At 45.2% G+C, this 21,895-nt stretch overlaps 1 protein-coding gene across 1 annotated transcript in view; it reads left to right on the forward strand.

Annotated features, from left to right (window-relative positions):
* The first annotated feature begins 9,067 nt into the window (after nucleotides 1-9,067).
* The window catches only part of Gnal (G protein subunit alpha L), a 132,515-nt gene continuing 119,687 nt past the window's right edge, over nucleotides 9,068-21,895 (forward strand). Inside the window, exon 1 of the mRNA XM_036204635.1 lies at nucleotides 9,068-9,682. Coding sequence (XP_036060528.1) covers nucleotides 9,328-9,682 — 355 coding nt within the window. The 5' untranslated portion in view covers nucleotides 9,068-9,327. The remainder of the gene's footprint in view (nucleotides 9,683-21,895) is intronic.

The following is a 21,895-nucleotide window of genomic DNA, read 5'->3' on the forward strand; positions in this document are numbered from 1 at the left end:
TGCTGGGCTTCCCAAACTGCTGTCTGCCATTCACCTCTCTTGCAGCTTAGCATGTCCACTCCTCACCATGGCTTCCTTTCAGTAGAAAGTTTGCACACCTTCATGCATCTGCTACCTGCACTACACTGATGTTCCACAGGTTTCAGTTGCTCATGCTCTGTTTTCTGAAGATGCTTTTTGCAGTTGTTGGCAGCTTCTGGAATTTCCAGGTTTTGCAGTGTGCTAGGAACACTACTTCCTGTGTCCTAGATTAGGAAACCTACTTTACTGTAAATTACTTTTTTATTAAACCTTCACTGGGGTTTGGGGATTTAGCTCAGTGGGAGAGCACTCGCCTAGCAAGCACAAGGCTCTGGGTTCAGTCCTCAGCTTTGGCAAAAAAAAAAAAAAAAAAAAAAAAACCTTTCACCATATAATCCCTCTACTAAACCTTCACCATGTTCCTAGACCTAAAGTCTATATCCTACCTTAATATATTATACCTAAGTTTTAAGACTACACAATATCTTCATGCTTAAATCTTATTCTAATATATAAACCTACATTTCTATGATTTACTTTATTTACATTTCTTATTTAAACTTATTTAAACTAGCATGGCCATTTACTACATGTATTTACATTTCTTACCATCATTTTCTAACCAACATCTAAAAGGGATTTCTTAATTGAACTATTAACACTATACATATTTACATCTTTTTTTTGCTAGCTTCCATAAGCATTTAGACTCACATTCAATATTTACTTATTTATACTTTTTTTTTTGGTTTTCAAGACAGGCTTTCTCTGTGTAGCTTTGCACCTTTCCTGGAACTCACTCTGTAGCCCAGGCTGGCCTCAAACTCACTGATCTGCCTGCCTCTGCCTCCCAAGTGCTGGGATTAAAGGCGTATGCCACCACTGCCCGGCTGCATACTTATATTCTTAAAGAAACTCTGTAGGACTACCTTAGCAAATATACTACTTATATTCATAAAGAAATTCTATAGATCTATTTTACAAACTTAGATTCATAAGAACTATTAAGCAAACTCTCTATAAGCCTACCATTGGCAAATACCTAATTTAGCAAACACCTAAAAGATTTCTTAACACCTAGAAAAGATTTCTTAACATTTAACAGAGTTGTTACATTATCTTCCAACAAGACAGAGAGTAATTTTCTTTGGACTTCATTTAGAAAACAGAAATAAAAGTAAACTGTTAGTTATCAAACCCAAAAAGGACATAAAGAGAATGAGAAGAAAAACCTTCTAAGGGGCATAATGTATTTCTAAGTGACTTCGCTACTCTTATTAGCTCTTTGTTATCCAGCTGCCATTAAAAACACTGTGTGCAGCTATTAGGCAATATAAGGCACTTTCTCAAAAGAGCCTGTATAGCCAAAAGCAGCACAGTTCCAAGCTCCATTTCCTTACAGTTTTTCATTGGATCTGACGTTCCACCAGCTCTCAATTTTTCCCTTGGTTTCTTAAGGTTTTCAAAATGACTTGTTGACAAAAGGTATGAGCACTTTATCTCTTTAGAGGCAAGTTGTTCACATGTTTTTAGTTCTCAAGAGGTAAGATAAAGTTTTCTAAGATTGCTTTGAAAAGAAACTTCACTTTCAGCTGGGAAAAAAAAAAAAACCACAGTTTTTCCAGGCAGTACAGCCATTTTTACCTGCAAAACTACATTTCCCAGAAAGCCTTTCTCTACAGCGTCATGCTATTACTACATTTCCAAACTACTTTTTTGAACCTACATTCCCCGTCACGCCTTTCAAGTATGCTAACAAGTATGCTCTTGTTCCCTTTAAAGGGTTAGTTTTCATGGTTTCGCTTTTGCAACGGCAAATTTCTTTTTCTTCCCTAAGCTTGTTTTAGAATGCTGCACCACCGTTTAACAGGTGTACCTCTCCAGTTAGATCTTTCACCCATTCCCTGAGGGGGTTGCCTCCATTTGCCTGCGTGTCCTCGGGGAGGTACTTTTGTACCCCAAGCAAAATTCCCTCGGGGCTTGCTCTTCCACAGTATTGGGTCAGTGAGGGAAATGAAAGTACCTGAAACAAAGCTTTCTTAGAAAGGTCCTCTCCCTGATAGAAAAAAAGAGCTTTTCCCCCAGAGTAGTTCTTTATCTCATCCCCAGACCAGAATCCCTGATGCCACAGCACAGCTGCAGCTGAGAGGCTCGGCTTTGCTGCTTCCTCCCCATCAGTAGCCCTTCTCCAGGTCCTGTGCCACCTCTGTTTCAGCTTCACCTTGGGAGAGGCTGTCCCTCTTTGGCTTTCTGCCTGCACTTTCTCGCTAGACCCTAACCGTGGGGAACTTCTGGCTGCTGTTTTTCCTGGCTTGAAAGAAAGACAGAACTTAGCAGAGAGGTCTTGCCCCGTGCCAATAGATTTGTTGTTGTTTTCTTAGAGCAAATCACAGGTAATTTCCCATACTAATATCTCCAGGTCAATCTTATTTTTGTCCTTACAGAAAGAGAATCTGAGAAAGTTCTGAAAGCTTTTTAGTTTTTTAAGAGAGATTTTACCAAGGTGTTTTTTCCAAAAAAGCTTTGTTTGTTGTTGTTGTTGTTTGTTTGTTTGTTTGTTTGTTGTTGTTGTTTTGGTTTTTGAGACAGGTTTTCTCTGTGTAGCTTTGCGCCTTTCCTGGATCTTGCTCTGTAGACCAGGCTGGCCTCAACTCACATCCACCTGCCTCTGCCTCCCGAGTGCTGGGATTAAAGGCATGTGCCGCCACCACCCAGCAAAAGCTTTGTTTTTGAAAGAGGAAGACCACCAAGTTTCCCCAAAGCTTCTAAACTTTGGCTTATTTCACCCACATTTTGTCTCAGAGAAAATTATTTTCCTGCTGCTTGAGACCAAAACTTTCCCACAGGAATCCCCCCACTCCCATTTCTTTCTCTGATTTTTCCCAGTTTGCATTCATAGCCCCATAGTTAGAAAATTAACCACATAGTTCTCTGTCTAGTTGCTTATCTTATCCTACTTTATGCGAAGTTTTTTTCTTTACACTATATTCCTGCAGTCTACTTTTCTAAGTTTTTTTCTACACTATATTACTACACTCTACCTTATTTTTTATATATAGAAACTGAGAGAGACAGAAAGTTTAATAGAGAAGATTCTATGCTGCAGCCTTATATGCGGACATCCTTAAAGTCCCTTTTTTCTTTTTCTCCTGAGGATAAAACCCCTTACCTCATTTTACTTTTTTTTTTTTTCTTCACTACTAAGGCAGACTGATCCCACTGCTTTCTGGCAGGGTCTAACTCGTACTTTTGCCAAGTACTCTGGGTTTATTTTTGTCTTTGTCTTTGTCCCTGTTCACTGGTGCCATCTGTGGGGGGCCATCCCACCCCCACTTTTCCCTAGGGCTCTCTTGAGCAGGAGCAGCAGGAAATATTAGAAATATCGAGGAGAGAGAAACAGATAGAAAATACAGGATAGCCTCAGGAGGGCCTGGCTCCTTACCCATCGGGCCCCAACCATCTCTGCCAAAGGGCTTTTAAAGGAATGCCGAGGAGTGGAGCATAAGACCTGACCCCAGCTCAGCCAAATACAGACCATCTCAGACACCTCGTACTCAGGCCATTTTCGTCTATATTGCCTGTCTTCCTCTTGGTGGGTGGCAAGGCCTACAAAACCACAGCTGACTATGAAAAGCCAGTAAACCTATGACCTATGCTGGTGTCTGTAACTTGGGATACAATGTAGCTAGCAAAGGACATTTGCTGGAGGTAAGGGAAGAGGCACTAACACTGTGGACCACAGGGATCAGGCAGACTATCTGGCCAGAAGAACAAAGCTGAATTTTGGAGTGGCTGACTGCCATGTGCCCTTTGGCTATGTAACCTGCTGTCTGGACATGAGGTGTCAGTTTTCTGGGGTGTTAACCTGCTGACGTCTTAGCTCACGAGCCTCCAGTTCTTCAGCCCCGTCTCTGCTCACTGGCATTTTGTGATGACGGCATCACAAATTCCAGTATTCTGGTCACAGAAGGTATTGTCAACAAAACCACGAAGAAACAACACATGGCCAGCTGTGTGATCTCCAAAAGCAATGATTAAGAAAGAGCAAGCAGAACAGAGTCTTATTTAGTTGTTTTTTGGTTTTTTTGTTTGTTTTGTTTTTTCCCATTCCAGTATCAACATTGGCAGGGAAACAATGAATGTCTACACTGTAGGGAACCAAAGGATGAAGCCTAAAAACAAAAATGGGAAAAAAAATAAATAATGCTTAGCAGGATGTCTAGCATCATACCCACATCATGGCCTGCAGTATCAAACATCAATGCTTTGAAAGCAAGAAATGAACCCATAAACAGAGACATATTCCATACAAAATCCAGTAGCAGTGAAAATTTCAAAGGCACCAATAAAAGCTAAGTATGGGGCTAGGGAAATGACACAGAGGCTAAGGGAGGGAACCATTCTTGGAAATGACCCAAGTTGGTTCCCAACATCTACAACAGGTAGCTTATAACTGCCTATGACTCCAGTTCCAGAGGATTTGATGCCTATTGGCCTGCATGTACAAACCACACACAGATACATGAAAGCACAATTTTTTTCAGTAAAATCTTTTTTAAAACATTAATCTCTTTTGTGTGTATAAGTGTTTTGTCTGCATGTATGTCTGTGCACCACATGCATACCTGGTACCTGCAGAAGCCAGAAGAGGGAATCAGAACCTCTGGAACTAGAGTTACAAATGGTTGTTAGCTGTGATGTGTGGGCTGGGAACCCAGATCCTCGGCAAAGGCGGCAAGTGCTCTCAACTGCTGAGCCATCTCTCTAGCCCTAAAAATAAAATAATTTTTTAACAAAGAAAATGTCAGCTGACTATTTGAGTGTGGGGTCAGCTCTGAAGTGTGGTTGATATTCCAGATGTCACACTGTATTAGTTTTCTATTGCTATGATAAAACACCATGACCAACACAACTTTGGAAGGAAGAGTTTAATTGGGTTTACCATTTCAACAGGTCAGAGTCCATGATAGTGGAGCAGAGTCATGCCAGCAGGAGCAGCTGGGGGCTCACATCTCAAACCACAAGCAGGAAGTAGAACTATCTCAGAATTAGTCTTTTGAAACTTCACTGGGGGCAAGCTTGGGACTTGAAAAGCCTCCCATCATCCCCAATGTACCCTCTGCCTCCTACTTGTGGATCAAGATGTGAGCTCTCAGCTGCCTGCTGCTAAGCCTTCACTTGCCACCATAGACTTTAACCCTCTGGCAATGTAAATCCAATTAGCTCTAAGCTGCCTTGGTCATGGTGTTTTTATCACATCAATGGAAAATAAAAGTGGCTTAATATAATAATTAGAATAATAGTATAATAATTAGACTATCATAATAATTAGTAATTAAATTAGTTGCATTCAAATTATTTATAACTGATAATATATAATTAAAGGTAATGTAATGTAGAATATTTTAAGTTGTGTTGCATTTGTTTATGCTGTGGAATATTTGTTTAATGATGCAAAGATGCAGGCAAAAGGTAGACAGGATAATCTAAATTGAGAAAATCTGGCTAGAAATAAGCCAAACTAAGGCTGGGCATTCATAAGAAATAATAAGCCTCCATGTGTGTGATTTATTTGAGAGCTGGGTGGTAGGCCCCCCAAAGAACAGAGCCAAAAAGTAAAAAAACAACCAACAATAGTAATGTTTGATGTATATTTATGCTGTATATGGGTTAAATAAAGCATAGGCATGGTCTCACGGTGTCTTTATGTTGAAGGCACTTAATATGTACTCTTTCTGGAATTTTGTGACATAAGATACAGTTATGGTGGTTCCTTAAAAAAAAAAATGAAATTAGAAACCACCATATGAGGGTCAATGAGATGGCTCAAATGGGTGAAGGCACATGCTGCCAAGTCTGATGGTCTGAGTGATCTTGGACATCACCTGGTAGAAGACCAGAACCAAATTCCAAAAATTGCACTCTGATCTTTACACGCACGCATGCTGTGGCAAGGAGGCACGTGCATGTATACTCCTACATACAAAAGGCTTTTTTAAGTGTATTTACAAAGAACTACCATTTGCTCCAGTAATCTGTTATTGGGTGTCTACCCAGTAGGCTAAGAGAAAGCCTAGTCCCAGGAATGGGTTACTACTTTGGGGGTCATTGGTAAGTCCCAAAGGCACCCCAAACTTTATAAACTATTGTTAGTGTCCTTGGCTCCCCTCTGAACTTGATGGTAAGACTCTATCACTGAATACATCATACACTTGAATCATAGGACATGAAGAAATCAAGCTGATACTAAACTGGAAGCTTCACCTCTGTTGGCTAACTTTCATGGGAAGGTGCTGAGCATACTACTGGAGGAGAAAAGTGTACTCTCCTGGGGAAGACATACAAGTAACATTATATGGACTGAGGTGGATATATTTATATTTAGGAGTGCGTATGTGTGTAACAAAATGTCATGAATTTGAATGAGAGCAAGGGAGGATTCATGGGGTGGGGAGAGAAGGGAGAAATGATGCAATCATATTACAATCTCAAAAAATGAAATGAGTTTTTTAAAAAGTAATCCTCTTGCCCGGTGGTGGTGGTGGTGGTGGTGGTGGTGGTGGTGGTGGCGGCAGCGGCGGCGGCCTTTAATCCCAGCACTCAGGAGGCAGAGCCAGGTGGATCTTTGTGAGTTCGAGGCCAGCATGGTCTACAGAGCGAGATCCAGGAAAGGCGCAAAGCTACACAGAGAAACCCTGTCTCGGGAAAAAAAAAAAAAAAAAAGTAATCCTCTCTCTCTCTCCACATAAAAATAGTCTTTACCCATAACAACACCTCTAGCCTTCTAAATTTGACATATGGCTCCAGGACTTAAAAGCCAGAGGCTTAAGTTGCCCCTCTAGGGTCCAGCTGCTGCCGGCCTGGTACTGTGTGTCCAGTGAAACTCTCTGCTCTAAAGTAATAGAAATAGCAACAGCTAATGCCAGCTAGTATGAGGGCCTTCAAGCACTCGCTTCCCATTGAGCCGCTCAACTCCCACCGTCCAGTGACTGGAAAATTAGGGTTATAGCTCTCAAGCAGGCCGTGGGGATCAGGACCCTCAGCCCTGAGGGGCGGGCATCCCCGGTGACTACAGCCCTGAAGAACCTCTCGAGCTCTTCACAGCCTTCCTCCTTCCCATCCTGGCTTTCCATCCCTGCCTTCTGCCACTGCCCTTCCTCATCTCACATACCACTGTGCCCCAGGAGCTGCTGGCGGTTGCTCCCCTAAGCCTGCAGCTGTCTTCTTTCCACAGCTGGTTGTTGCCATTGTTGTTTCCAACTAAGCTGGAGGAAGAAGGCCCTGAGCTTTCAGAATGAGGGGTTTGTTTGTTTTTTAATAATTAATTTTTTTATTTGCATTGGTGTTTTGCTGCATGTATATAGACTGTGTGAGAGTGTCAGACCTAGGAATTACAGTTGTGAGCTGCCATGTGGGTGCTGGGACTTGAACCCAGGCCCTCTGGGAGAGCAGTCAGTGCCCTCAACCACTGAGCCATCTCTTCAGCCCCGAGTTTTTGTTTGTCTGTTTGTTTGATTATTTGTTTGTTTTTAAGTGAAAAACCACAAGCAAGGTGGTACAAGCCTTTGCATCATATGATTGGGTGAGGGAATATAACCTTTGAACTTACTGGTTAGGGGTTACAGTTATCATTTTGGGGCAGGCCTGGATAAGGCAGGCTCTGTCCTTGAGCTGCCATGGAGGCTGGCCGGCCTAGCATATTCACACTGACCCATGCACATAGCTCTAAGTTGGTGAGGGGTCCCAGACAGCAAACAACTGGCTGAACCTTGAACGGTCAGAGTACGTGCAGAAAGGGAGCTACTGCAAGGACCATGTCTCTTGTTCACGGCCCTCCCGGAAACTGCTTGCTCAAGTCTCGGGAAACTGAAATTGAGGCCCGATCTCTGAGAGAAGGCTTAGCAGCCTGTTATGGCGTCTGCTCCGTCCTTTCATTGTGTAAATAAATAAATAATTGTATTCGCATCGATCACAGCACAGCTTCCAGTTTCATGGCACGAGCTAGCCTCTTACAGCTTCCTCTCCTGTCTTAGAAGAGCTTCCGGGTCACTCAATGGTCAACTAGGGCCTATCTTGCTGGGGTACTGTCTTCCAAAGCAGGCTCGGGTGGTCTGCAGTGGTCATGACTGGAGCAGGAGTCCTGGCTTCAGTTGCATTTACCTGTTGAGTTGGCAGTGTGTCACAGAGTGTGTACAGCAGGCTGGCTGTCCAAGCGGGGTTGCTCTTTAAAAACTTCCCAGCTCCAAGCTGCCCGGCTTAAGGGAAGGGTCAATCCAAAGGTCTCATCTACCCACTCTTGGGAGTTGCCTTAGGGTGTCTATTGCTGCAACAAAACACCATGACCAAAAAGCAAGTTGGGGAGAAAAGGGTTTATTTGGCTCACACTTCCATTGCTGTTCATCACTGAAGGAAGTCAGGACAGGAACTCAAACATGGCAGGAACCTGGAGGCAGGAACTGATTTAGAGGCCATGGAGAGGTGCTGCTTCCTGGCTTACTCAGCCTGCTTTCTTATAGAACCCAAGACAACTGGGTTCTCATGGAGGCATTTCCTCAGCTGAGGCTCCTTCCTCTCTGATGACTCTAGTTTCTGCCAGGTTGACACACAACTAGCCAGTACAGGAGTTTTGCTCAGGCTTAAAAAAAAAGTTCCACTGGGTGGTGATGGCGCACACCTGTAATCCCAGCAACTCGGGAGGCAGAGGCAGGTGGATCTCTGTGAGTTCGAGGCCAGACAGCCTGGGCTACAGAGCTAATCCAGGACAGGCTCCAAAGCTACAGAGAAACCCTGTCTCGAAAAAAAAAAAAAAAAAAAGTTCCACCAAAACCCAACATTTTAACAATGCTCCCCCCTGCCCCAGCACCATGGGTCGCTCGGTCTCTGTCCCAACTCCAGCTAGTGGTAACCTAATCGCCCCTGCAACAGAGCAAAGAGTTCTGTCTGGTACTTAAGGTAAGCAGCCGGGGTAGCGATACTTGCCATAGGAGGCGGCATTTACGGTAACGGGAGCAGGCTGCGCGGCTGCATTTACGGTAATGGGGCCGGGCTGGCCAAGGCCGGGCAGCTGGGTCTGCTCCGCCAGCTCGCGGCGCTCTCAGGTGAGAGCACCCGCCCAGGACGTGCAGACGGTGCACGATGTCCCCTCGGGGCAGTGAGGGGCCGTGGCCCTCGGGCTGGACCCACCGCAGCCACGCCCCGCAGCCGGCACCCCGGGGTCCGAGTGCAGCGCAGCCTCGCGCGTCCGCTGGAGCCACGGTCTGACCCGGGGGACCTGCCCGCGCCCCGCGCCGGGTGCCCTGAGCGCCAATGGGCCTGTGCTACAGCCTGCGACCGCTGCTCTTCGGGAGCTCGGGGGATGCACCCTGCACCGCGGACGACCGGCGCTCGGAGGACGCACAGTCCAGCGCCGCCCCAACAACCCCAGCCCCGGCCCCGGTGCCAGCCTCGGCTCCAGCGGGGATTCTGCTCCGGCGAGGCGGCGGCCGGAACCCGGCGAACGCTCGGCCGGTAGTAGAACTGCAGAGCCGGCGGCGACAGGAGCAGCTGCGCGCCGAGGAGCGGGAGGCGGCAAAGGAGGCGAGGAAAGTGAGCCGAGGCATCGACCGCATGCTGCGCGAACAGAAGCGAGACCTGCAGCAGACGCACCGGCTCCTGCTGCTGGGTAAGTCCGTACCTCCGGCGCCGCTGGAGCCGGGGATTCGGGCGAGACCCTGCCTTGGGGAATGTCAGGTGTGGACACTCTAAACAGAACGACTTTCACCCTGACATTTCAACCACTCGGTCGCTCCTGGGTGATCTCGCTCTCTTTCATTGCCTTGTGCCCCGGGGCCAGTGGCTCCCCAATTACTAATTAATGAGCCTCTCTGGGAAATTTCCGCCCTCGGTCCATTGATTTCCGTAGCATGAACTCCACAGGGATGTCTCATCCCAGTCATCCATTTCCTGCCACAGTCCAGGCAGCTTAGTTTGTTCTAAGAACACCAATAAAAGAAGACTTAGCCAGCCTTTTAGCTAGACCACAAAGCTTTTATCGTAAACAAATCTTAGAGCAAAGCCGGGATAGTTTAGCGCTAGCTGATGAGAAACAGCATCGTTGTCCGTATCACACGGTGCTATAGAAGCCGTGTGAGTACCATGCTGCTGTTTGCAATTCTCAGAAACCAGCATAAGAGAGTGGAAGGTCCTGCCTCTCTGTTCCCACCCTATGCCCTGCCCCCAGCCTCAATATTCCCTCACCAACTGTAATAAAGTGGACGTAAACCTGCAAGCATTTGGAGGTTCGCTGGTATTTTTCAGAGTTGAGTTTTAGCAAGCATAACTAACAACTGGAAAACCATTTTCTGTGCAGTCAACTATGCAATGAAAGGGGAACTAAGTCATGAATCCCTGCATGTCTTTGTGCATGGTGTATCTGCACACGCAGAAACCAGAGGAGGACATTGGGAATCCTGCTCCATCACCCTCCTCCTTATCCTTTGAGGCAAAGTCTCTCGTGGAACCTGGACCTAGATGTGTAGCCACCAAGCCTTGAGGGTTTCGTGATGATGGGATCCAAACTCAGTTCCTCATTCATGAGCATTAAGCGCATCTCCCCATCCCCTAAATCATAAAGTGCTTTGTTTTGTTTTACAGTTTTATTACATGTATTTATTTGTGTGTGCATTGGCACATGCATGCGGAGGTCAGAGGACAACTTATGTCTCTTCTCTCCTACCAACTTGTGGGTCCCAGGGGGAGGGAACTCAGGTTATTCAGGCTTGGCAAGCCCTGGCCTGAATCAGGGAGAAAACTAAGATGTCAGAATTTGATCCAACTTTGTGAGCTATCAGGAGGAATGGCTGGCATCTGAGCTCAGCTATGTATAGAGGGTTATGCCACGAAAAGAAAAAACTAGTTTACAAATCAATGCCACTCTTAAAACCTGGAGAACAAAAAATGAGTTTAAACAGACCCACCCACTTTAAAAATGAATAATTTAAAACAAAACTAGCTGCTATATCATGGTGAGATGTCTGAATTCTAAAACAAAGAGAACTTTCTCTTAAAAGAAAGGGCAAAATATAAACACGAGACTCCTATCTTTTCTTCAGGCGACACATTCCCAAACCTCTATGGATAATGGAAATCATATAGAGAACCCTCTCCGTACTGTGTTTTGCCCATGTATGCATACCTAGGATGAAGTTTAATATGTGCATTGGGCACAGTAAGAGAGTAACAACAACTAATAGAATACTTAATGAACAATAACCTGTAATAAATGCCATATGAGGGTTGGGGATTTAGTTCAGCAAGTGCAAGGCCCTGGGTTCGGTCCTCAGCTCTGGAAAAAAAAACATGTCATATGAATGTGTTTTCTCGTATTGTGCTCTACTGGCCCTTCTTATGATGCCATGAGGTAATACAGAGTCTCAGCAATGAAATAGAGGTGAATGAAACTGGGGTTGCCATGTGTCTGGAATACTAGGGCATCATATGTGTTGTGTGTCTGCACAAAGGTGCATAAGCAGACACATGTACACTGCACTTCCTTCAGAGGACCAGCAATCTGAAACGGTCACTGGCAGGTCAGCACCTGGTCAAACCCAGGCCACAGTTGCTATAGAGAGGAAAGCAGACAATTGTTCCTAGGTAGTCTTTAACATTCTTGGAATTGGTATGATAAGCATGCCTCCCTTGTTATCACCCTATGGCTTGTCTTTCATTATCATCTTTATGAACATCTGGGCTCACACTTCTTAAACTTGTAGGTCCAGTTAACAACTACTAGTGTCAACTCTCTGCACTCTATAGAGCAAACAGGTCACTAATAGAGTATATCTGTAGATTCCTTCCGATACTACAGAATACAGAAAGTACCCTAACCCATCCTCACACCCCCTATCAGTGACATATACTGTTATAAGAGTTACTTGAGGTACAGGTGAGCAACCCCTGTAGTGGGTAGCCATCCCAGCCTTGGCCTGGAAGTTCCAACCCCCACTGAGGCTTGGGTAATGGTCACGCCCACAAGGCGGGGCTGAGGGAGGAAGCTGAAGACCCAGGATCGAGAGGAGAGATCTCTCTTGGTTCCAGGACCCTGGACACTGGAGGTAGACCCTGAGCAGAGTTCTCCAGAGAACACCGCTGGACTGCGCTATACCTTTCCCAGATCCTGCAACCTATCCCTTCATTTGTAAGCTACCCCACAAAATAAACCTCCCTTTTAACTATGTGGAGTGGCCTTAATATTTTCACCAATAAACCCCATATGCATTTAGTGTAATAAATGCTCTTGCTGATTGCATCGTGAAAAAAAAAAAAAGTTACTTGAAAACACCACAGTGGATCAAAACCAGATAACTAAGTGACCAGCCAGCATATACAATGTGGATACTCTCTACAAAGGAATGGCATACCTCCTAGGCAGGATGGAGTGGTCAACACAAGGTTTCATTGTGTTAATTAGAAGGGCAATTGAAAACTTACAGTTTATTTCTGAAATTTCTCATTTAATATTTTCTTTTTTAAAGATTGAGTTATTCATGTATTTTATGTATATGAGTGCTCTGTCTTCATGTGCACCAGAAGAAGGTATAGATATACCATTATAGATAGTTATAAGCCACCATGTGGTTGCTGGGAATTGAACTCAGCACCTCTGAAGAGCAGTCGAGTGCTCTTAACTACTGAGCCATCTCTCCAGCCCCCATTTAATATTTTCTAACCATTGTTAACTAAAACTCCAGGCAAACACCAAATTGCAGATAGAGTTAACTGCCATATACCAAAACCAAATACAACAGTTGTCTCAAAAGAGGAGACCAAAAAGCTTCAGACTTCTGCTCTCCAGCCCTCCAGTGCCAACTTCTAAAATATGGCAAGCAAATGTTTCTAGAGTCCTGGGGATATGAAATTATATTTTTAGAATCTCATGCCTATTTTGAATCATAGTTGAGGGCATGGGCATTAAATACATTTTTGAACAGCAAAATAAATATCAGCTGCCTATAATGAATTTTGAAGGACTGTACTCTCTAAAAACATTGTCTGATAGCCCAATACAGCTTGCTTATTACCTCATGTTTGAAATAACAAGAGCTCAAAGTTCACACATATTTTCAGTTTGTTTAATGGATCAAAATTTAAAAGCTCAAAGCAGGGGAGAATTATGGTCTCAAGAAATAGGTTACCAAGGTAAGGTCATGAGTTATGACTAACAAGGTTTTTTTCTCTTTTAATGTATTTTACCTGTCTGGTGCCTTTGTCTGCATGTATGTCTATGCACCCTGTGCATCCATTACCCTTGGAGGCAAGAAGATGGATGACATCAGACACTTTGGGACTGGATGACAGACAGCTATGAATTCCTATGGGGGTGCTAGGACTCAATCTCAGGTCCTCTAGAGGAACACCAAATTCCTTTAACCACTGAGCCATCTCTCCAGCCCCTAACAGAAGGTTTTTTCAGTGTGACTGACTAGTCAAATATTTGTAAGGCTTTGGGTTCAGTCCCAGAAGCACCACCATCAGAAATAGATGAAGCAGAAAAAGATTGATTTGTGATACATTGTGAAGGACGATTCTGTAAAGGAAAGTGGGAGATGGTCTCTAAAGAATGCTCTTCTGGGCTCTAAAGCATAAATTTCTTTAGCACATTTTTGTGGTTATTCTCTTTAAAGACTACCTCATAGCCTAATATAGTTTCTATATCAACATCTAATCTGATTGGCATTAGCTCAAATGACTCACTTTGTGGAGTACGCTGCATCTTCCACCAATGTTATCAACAAGATAACCTAGGTCTAAGATTAGTTCAGTGGAATAAATAAATAAATAAATATAAAAAATTTTTTAAAAAGATTAGTTCAATGGGAAAAAATAAAATAAAATAAATAAAAATACAAAAATAAAAAGATTAGTTCAGTGGATAAATAAATAAATAAAATTTTTTTAAAAAAAGATTAGTTCAGTGGTAGCAGGCACTGGCCCTGGGTCCCCAGCACCAGTCTTGAAAAACTAGCAAATCACAATAATATTAAAAAAAAAAAAAAAAAACTGTTACATCAGGCTGAAATGCTTTGTATGTATGCTGTAGTAGATTTGAGTTAAATACAGAAAGGTTGCTGATGTTTGTTACCATTTAGAATGTGCTTCACTGGAAGTTTTGTCTCAGACTTGTAGATGCTTGATCTCAGAGGTCTCCTCCTGTTGCTCCTGCATTTGCTAGTGAGTCTTTGCTCTTACTTGCCCATTGCTTCATTGATCCTAGACAGGTACATTGAGAGCCCGGCGTTGGGGACAGAGTTCACAGACTCAGGGCAGGCCTGCTTGCTCCAGTGCCCCTCTGTCCTGGCCCGTTATGTTGAGGATGCTCTCATCCTCACACACAATAACTACTCAGGCCAGGATGTCATCCCAGGGTCCAGCTCTACCATAAGGTTGATCAGATTCCTTGACTCTCTTCCACACAGCCCTCAGCAAGGCTCCCCAGCAACAGCACAAACATCGAGGCATCCTAGGAACAGTGAGGACCTCTTGGTTGGAGGGCTGTGGCCCTGTTTTAATCTTAGGGGGGACATTTTTTCAGGAATACATGATATTACTGGGTTCAGGGATGGTATGTGGATGTGATGGAGTCAAATTTGGTTTTTGATGTTTTTTTCTTTAAGAAATTTTTTACCCATTTTACATACCAACCAATCCTTTTCTCATCTCTCCTCCCACTCCCCCCCCAACTCTTCTCCACCCACCCACTCCCATCCTCTCCTCCAAAAGGGTAAGGCCTGATGGAGTCAAATTTGAACAGCATGGTAGGAACTGGGAGGTGTGGCCTTGGAAAAGGGGTTAGTGACTGGATGTAGGGCACAGACAGTAGAAAGGGGCCTGAGGTAACTCAGCTTTGTAAGCTGGAAGTCTGTGGTGAAGGTTCTGACAGGGCTGTTCTCCAGCATGGGGTCCTGGGCTTGTAGACAGCGTCCTTCACATGGTGTTTGCTATTGAAGTCTTTGCTCTGTGTGTAGGTGAAGGTCTGTCTGCTGTCTCCCCTTCTGATGAGGACATCAGCTCTGTCAGATTAGAGTCTTGAATTATTATGACCTTAGTTACCTCCTTAGGCTCTGTGGCAAAATGACATTGAGGATTATAATTCAATATATGAATTTGGTGTGGAAAATGCAAAATTGTGTCCCAACTAGCAATTAAAGCCGAGGGTCTATGTCCTGTCTTACCAGAGGCAGCCTCATTTCCCTGATGCCTGTGAGACCTTCGCTAGTCCCCCACAGTGGTCAGGTGTTATGAATTCCTAGAATAAGATGGAAATATCAGTTTTCCTCTGATGACTAATTATTTGGAGAGTCTATTATGTAGCTCTGTCTATCCTCCAACTCAGAGATCCACCTGCCTCTGCCTCCCAAGTGCTGAGATTAAAGGCATGTGCTACCACACCCAGCAAGACTATTTTTTTTAAGCATTAGCTCATATTTTTCATGAGCCACAGTCTATATGACCAACACATGGTTAGCTAACTCTTGCCTCTGGATTCCCCCAGGACACGCTAAGAAGGCCTATTGATGGCAAGCTTGGACCTATACCAGTTAAAAGCATAATTGACTTGACTAGGTCTATTAATCCATTTTGCAATACTGTAATGAAATAACTGAGGCCAAGTAACTTTATAGCAAGGAGAGGTTTACTCTGACTTATCCTTCTGAAGACCAAAAGCGAAGAGCTTGCATTTGGTAATTGTCTATTTGCCAACCTTTTCGTGGTCTCAAGGTGGTTCAGTCTTGACAAGAGTTCAGTCTTGATATGCTGTGAGGAGGGAGAGAAGAGGAGAAAAGAGAGGAGAGAGGAGATAGAAGAGAGGAAAGTGGAGGGGAAGGGGAGGAGAGGAGGGGAGAGGAGAGGAGAGGAGAGGAGAGGAGAGGAGAGGAGAGGAGAGGAGAGGAGAGGAGAGGAGAGGAGAGGGAGCAGATGTTCTGGCCTCTCTCCCTCTTATAAAGCTCTTTGTTGGTTACTCATTCATGGAAGTCCACCCTAATGACCTCGTTTAGGTTCTCAACAGCTCCTACAGACCCACCTCTAGAAACCAGATTTGGATTAAGTGTCTTCTCTCTTAATACCTCAAGTTTTCAATTGAATTCAGCACATGAGGCTTAAAGTACAAACTCAGAGATGTTCATGGTGGCATACAGAATGCCAGCCCTTGGGGAGTGGGGGCTGAGGTAGGATTACCAAGAGTTTGAAGCCAGGCTGGGCAATAAGTGAATTCCAGGCCAGCCAGAACTATGTAGCAAGACCTTGTCGAGGGGGGGGGGGGGGTGAAGAAAAGAAGGAATACGACATATTCAAACCCTACCCCAGCCACAGCACTAGTTATGAAAATAACCTACCTGAGCACACAGAGCAAGCAAAGCTGCACCCGCTGCTAGTGTGTTCTCCTCCAGCGAGTCTATGGCTTTGTAAGAAAGCAGTTGTCCTGGCTCTTCTCCCATGCCTATCACTGATAGATGGACATTAATCAGGAGGAGCCCTGAGTCCCACCTCTTGGTCTGATACTCTTTCGATCCTCATTCTGTTTGAAGCAGTCAGCTGTGGATAAGACCCAGGTTTTTAATCTGGCCGTTTCTAGTACATTCTTTGAGGGTGATACACTCTTTCCCGAAGAGCAGTCTCTTTGGGACCATCACGGGTGGTCTCTTACCTGATGTGACTTTAACTCACATCTTTAGCTCCTCTAAAAGCACCGAGTGAAGACACACAAGAACTTTTCATCACTCTATGGGGTTAGTCTACTTTTTTTCAAGTCTATTTTAGATTCGTGTGTTTGCGCTGGCTAGTTACTATATCAACTTGGCATGAGCTGGGGTCATCCGGGAAGAAGGGATATTAATTGAGAAAATGCCTCCAGAGGATTGGCCTGTAGACAGGTGGGGGGGGGGGTATTTTCTTGATTGGTGATTGATGTGGGAGGGCTCAGCTCATTGTGGGAAGCGGGGGGGGGGGGGGGGGGGGGGGGGGGGCAGGGGGTGCAGCTAGTCCCGAGATATAAGAAAGCAGATTAGGCAAGCCAGGGGGAGTCAAGCCAGTAAGCAGCACTCCTCCATGGCCTCTGCATCAGTTCCTGGCTCCTGGTTCCTGCTCTGACTGCCCCGCATGATGGATTATAAACTTCAAGATGAAATCCTGTCCTCCACAAGCTGCTTTTGGTCATGGTGTTTTTATCCCAACACTAGAAACCCTAAAACAGAAATGGTGTGATTTTGTTGTGACAGACCTGACCGTGTGTTTGGGGGAGGATTGCGGAAGGAGCTTAGAACATTGGGCTAGAGGAGCCAGTAAGTACTCAGAGCTCAGCAGGCTGTTTTCAAGGAGTTTCGAAAATAAGGGAATTGAGAGAAATACAGTCGGCGGAGACCTGGATTAGGAAGCTTCAAGCCATTTGCTGTTTTAAGAATCTGTGGTTTGGGCCAGCTGTGATTAACAAGAGACCAGAACCACTAAAGTGAAACATTTGCTTTGTTGGGACAATCGATACTGGTCAGCTGGAGCCAAGAATCGGCTGTAATTAAGAAGAGACCAGCATCACTGAGGTAAACTTTTCTGGGAAGCGTTTCCTCAGGGTCAGCACACAGGAGCTGTGGTACAGAGGGGGCTGAGGCTGGCTGTACCTTGTGCTAGCAGCTGAACTTGGTAATGTGCAAGTGTTTTCTAGGTGGTACTGCTTTTAAAAGCAGGAAGGGATCATGGGGAATCACTGAGGCTTGGGACCATGTGCCCTGGCTGGCATTCCTGAAGAGAGGCTGGGAGAGGTATACCCTCAGTTGTGGTAGAAGACCATCTATTGAAGGGGTCATGGAGAGAAGTTGTGGCTTGGTATCATGTGACAGGGTCAGAGTCCCTGGAGAGAGCTAAGGAGGGGGTATTGGTGAAGGTGCAGTCCAGTTGCAGAGACCCCAGCATTTTGGAGATGCCAGTACCATGAATGGCTGCCAAGGACAGCAGCAGGTGTGGAGCGGAGCCAGCTTGAGCCTATGAGACAAGTTGTGTGTGCTGTGGATGGCAGACCTACAAAAATGGAGGCATCAAGACCCTTTGGAGCCCAGAAGGTTGTGAGTGAGTCCCAAATATCAGGCACTGAAACTTTTGTACTATTGAACTTTGACTTGGTTTAATTTGATTATAGCTGTGCCCTGATTCTTCCTTCTTAGAGTAAGAAAGTCTTTAATTTATTCTGATTTAACAGGTGCCCACAGTTGAGAGACTTTGAAACTTTTAAAGAGATGGAATTTTAGAGAAACTTTGCAATTTTAGAGAGACTCTGGATATTTTTAAAAAGACTAAGCTTTTTAAATGTTAAAACTTTTAAAAAACTGTGGGACTTTTAAAAGTTGGGATGTTTTATATTAACATAGCTTCTTAAGGACAACAAAAAAATATTATGGCTTAATGTGGGGGACCTACCCATTTCTCTGTGGGAGGCCCGCTCCCACTTTTTCCCCAGGGTACTCTTGAGGAAGGAGGAGGGAGAAATATTTAGATAGAAGGAGAGAGGGGAGAGAAACAGATAGAAACACAGGATAGCCTCAGGAGGGCCTGGATAATATCCACCAGCCCCTCCTGTATCTTCTGAAGGGCCTTTTATAGGAATGCCAAGGATGGAGCAAAAGACCTCCCCCCCGCACAGCCAAGTGCAGACCATCCCAGACACCTGGTAACCACAGGCGTGGTCAAGCCATCCCCTAATGCAGCCCTGCTGGATAAAGCAAGCTCAGATCTCACTAGGAAACCTTTGTAGCCTCCACAGCTTAATAAGCAATGTGTTTATGTGTTGAGCTGACAGAGTCAAATGTGCTGGCTAGTTTTATATCAACTTGGCATAAGCTGGGATCATCTGGAGGAAGGGATCTTCACCAAGAAAATGCTTCCATAGAAGTGGCGTGTATGCTAGTCTGAAGGCATTTTTCTGGACTGATGGTTGATGTGGGAGAGGCAATGTCATCCCTGGGCATGTGGTCCTGGGTTGTATAAGAAAGCAGGCTGAGTAAGCCATGAGGAGCAAACCAGTAAACACCGATTCCCCATGGCCTCTGCATCAGTTCCTGGCTCCAAGTTCCTGCTCTGGCTTCCCTGGATGATGGACTGACCACAAGCTGTAAGGCGAAACAAACCCTTTCCTCCTCAAGTTGCTTTCAGTCATGGTATTTTCTCACAGCAATAGAAAACCCAACTAAGACAGTGTGTATCAGGTCAGGCTTTATTTGGTTTGGTTTAGTACGATGGTTAACCTTCGACAGGAACTGAACTTGAGTGAGCAGCTTCACACACTCTAGAATATCCCATGTGGTCCCATGTGGTCCCATGTTCACGCAGCCACCACGTGCCAGAGCAAGGCATGAAGCCAGGCTATATCTGTGCCACTCTATAACCCTGGGAGGCCACAGCACAGCCAGTTGCTGACCATGAAATATGCTCCAACCAAGAGGATTGAGGTCAACAGAGATGAGTGAATGATAGAGAGGAAGGGCCAGGTAGTATTGTGATAGTAGCATGGGCAGCTGTGTTGATCCCTGCCACTCTGGGGAAAGAATTTGGGGAAGAAGAACATTCAACAGTCAAGCAAGTACAAGAACTGAAAAGAATCCCATTGGGCTTGTGGATTCCCAGGTTAGTAAACTTCTGGAAGCTTGAAGGGGACCAGAAAGCTCAGTGCAACCCCTCTCCTACTGTGCTGTCAAGGAGGCAGTTTGAAAGAGTACTGTAGCCGGAATCTTAAAAGGTCTTATTAATAAAAACAAACCTGAAGACAGGTATTGGGGTGAACGCTGGAAAATCAGAGAAGCAGAACAAGCCACAGCCACCTCACCTCGCCAGTTCCTCAGCTGATCCTGTTTCCTCAGACTGGAAGCTTCTGAGTCCTCATCCAGAATGAATTTCAGCTGAACTGCTCCTAACAGCCTAAAAGCTTAACCAGCTCTAGTTCCTGGTTTTCATGCCTTACATACCTTTCTGCTCTCTGCCATCACTTCCTAGGATTAAAGGCGTGAGTCACCATTCCTGGCTGTTTCCAGTGTGACTTTGAACTCACAGAGATCAGGATGGATCTCTGCCTCCCAAGTGATAAAAGGCATGTGTGCCACCATTTTCTGGCCTCTATGTCTATCTACTGGCTGTTCTGTCCTCTGACCCCAGATAAGTTTATTAGGGATGCATGATATATTGGGGGACACAATATCACCACAGAGTACGGATGAAATGGGCAGCAACGGACCAGAGGTTAGGAGAACTCACCATCTTTGCACCGGTGGCCTCTGTGTGACCTGTCCCTGCTTGGACAATGGTTTTGCAGCCACTGAGTGAGCACCAAGGTGTGGACCCAGCCCCAACCCCTCTACCATAGGTAACTCCCCCACTGGCACCATCTGACAGGTCAGCAATTTAGAGCAAAATGATTGAGGAGTGAGCAAGACAGGGCGAACACTCTCCGACCATCTATGAAAAGTCTCCAAATACATTATTTCTTGCAAGATGAGACCTGAGTACTGAGGCCTGACAGTAGATGGTGACATGGAAAATGATCATCAGAAGATGCCCCTCTACAGGAGCTTGTGGTGTGGCTCCACAGCAGAGCAATGGCCTAGCATACAAGAGGCCCTCATGGAGGCTGGAGAGATGGCTCAGAGGTTAAGAGCACCAGTTGCTCTTCCAGAGGTCCTGAGTCCAATTCCCAGCACCCACATGGTGGTTCACAGCCATCTGTAATGAGATCTAGCGCCCTCTTCTGACCTGCAGGCTGAACACTCACTGTACACATAATACATAATAAATAAAAGCTTTAAAAAAAAAAAGGGCCCTCATGTCAGTCCCCAGCACTGGGGATAGTGGGGGAGGGTGGGTGAAACCAGAACCAAAGTACCATGACAGAATTAAATGAGAATAGATGTGGTTTAAAATTTTTTTTAAATTTTAAAAAAAGACTGGGACTAGAGAGGTAGTGTAGTGGATAGCCATCCCAGCATTGGCCTGGAAGTTCCAACCTCCATTGAGGCTTCAGTAATGATCACACCCACAAGGCGGGGCAGAGGAGGGAGCAGAAGACCAAGGAGCAAGAGGAGGTGGCTCTCTTGGTTCGGGGACGCGGGATGCGGGAAGTGGACCGAGCAGAGTTCTCCAGAGAACACCGCCGGACTACCCTATACCTTTGCCAGACCCTGCAACCTACCCCTTCATTTGTAAGTTACCCCACAAAATAAACCTCCCTTTTAACTACGTGGAGTGGCCTTAATAATTTCACCAATAAGGTAGCTCAGTGGTGAAGAACACTTCCTCTTGCAGAAGACCCAGGTCCGGTTCCCAGCACCCACATGGCTATTCTCAATCATACATAACTCTGGTTCCAGAGATCTGACACCCTCTTCTGACCTCTGCGGCCACTAGGCATGAAGATGCTGTACATATATACATATACATGTAAACAAAACACTCATACACTTAAAATGAATAATAAATGAATCTTTAAAAATGTTTAACAAAGAAAAACCCACAAGGGCTGTTATTTACTTCACAGCACACTTAACACTAACAGTATCATGAGAGGAAGGGATGGTCTTGAACTGAAGTCAATTCTTTCTCTGACAAACATGGAAATGAGATCCTGCCCATTGAGGCAGTGACTCCATGTGTCCAGGGACCAGTGAAACCATCCTGGGCTCCAGCTTCCCTGAGGAGGGTTGGGAGGAGGCAGGGCATCTTTAGGGCAGTGAGGCTGATCTGGGCAATGCAGCCAGGGAGGACATGTGTTGTTCCTTTGTCCATGACCAAAGAATGACCAGGAAAACAGAGCACTCCAACTGCACACTCAGTGAGTGATATGTCTGGCTGCTTCATCCATGAT

The sequence above is a fragment of the Onychomys torridus genome, chromosome 13, assembly GCF_903995425.1.
Source record: "Onychomys torridus chromosome 13, mOncTor1.1, whole genome shotgun sequence".
Taxonomy (NCBI): domain Eukaryota; kingdom Metazoa; phylum Chordata; class Mammalia; order Rodentia; family Cricetidae; genus Onychomys; species Onychomys torridus.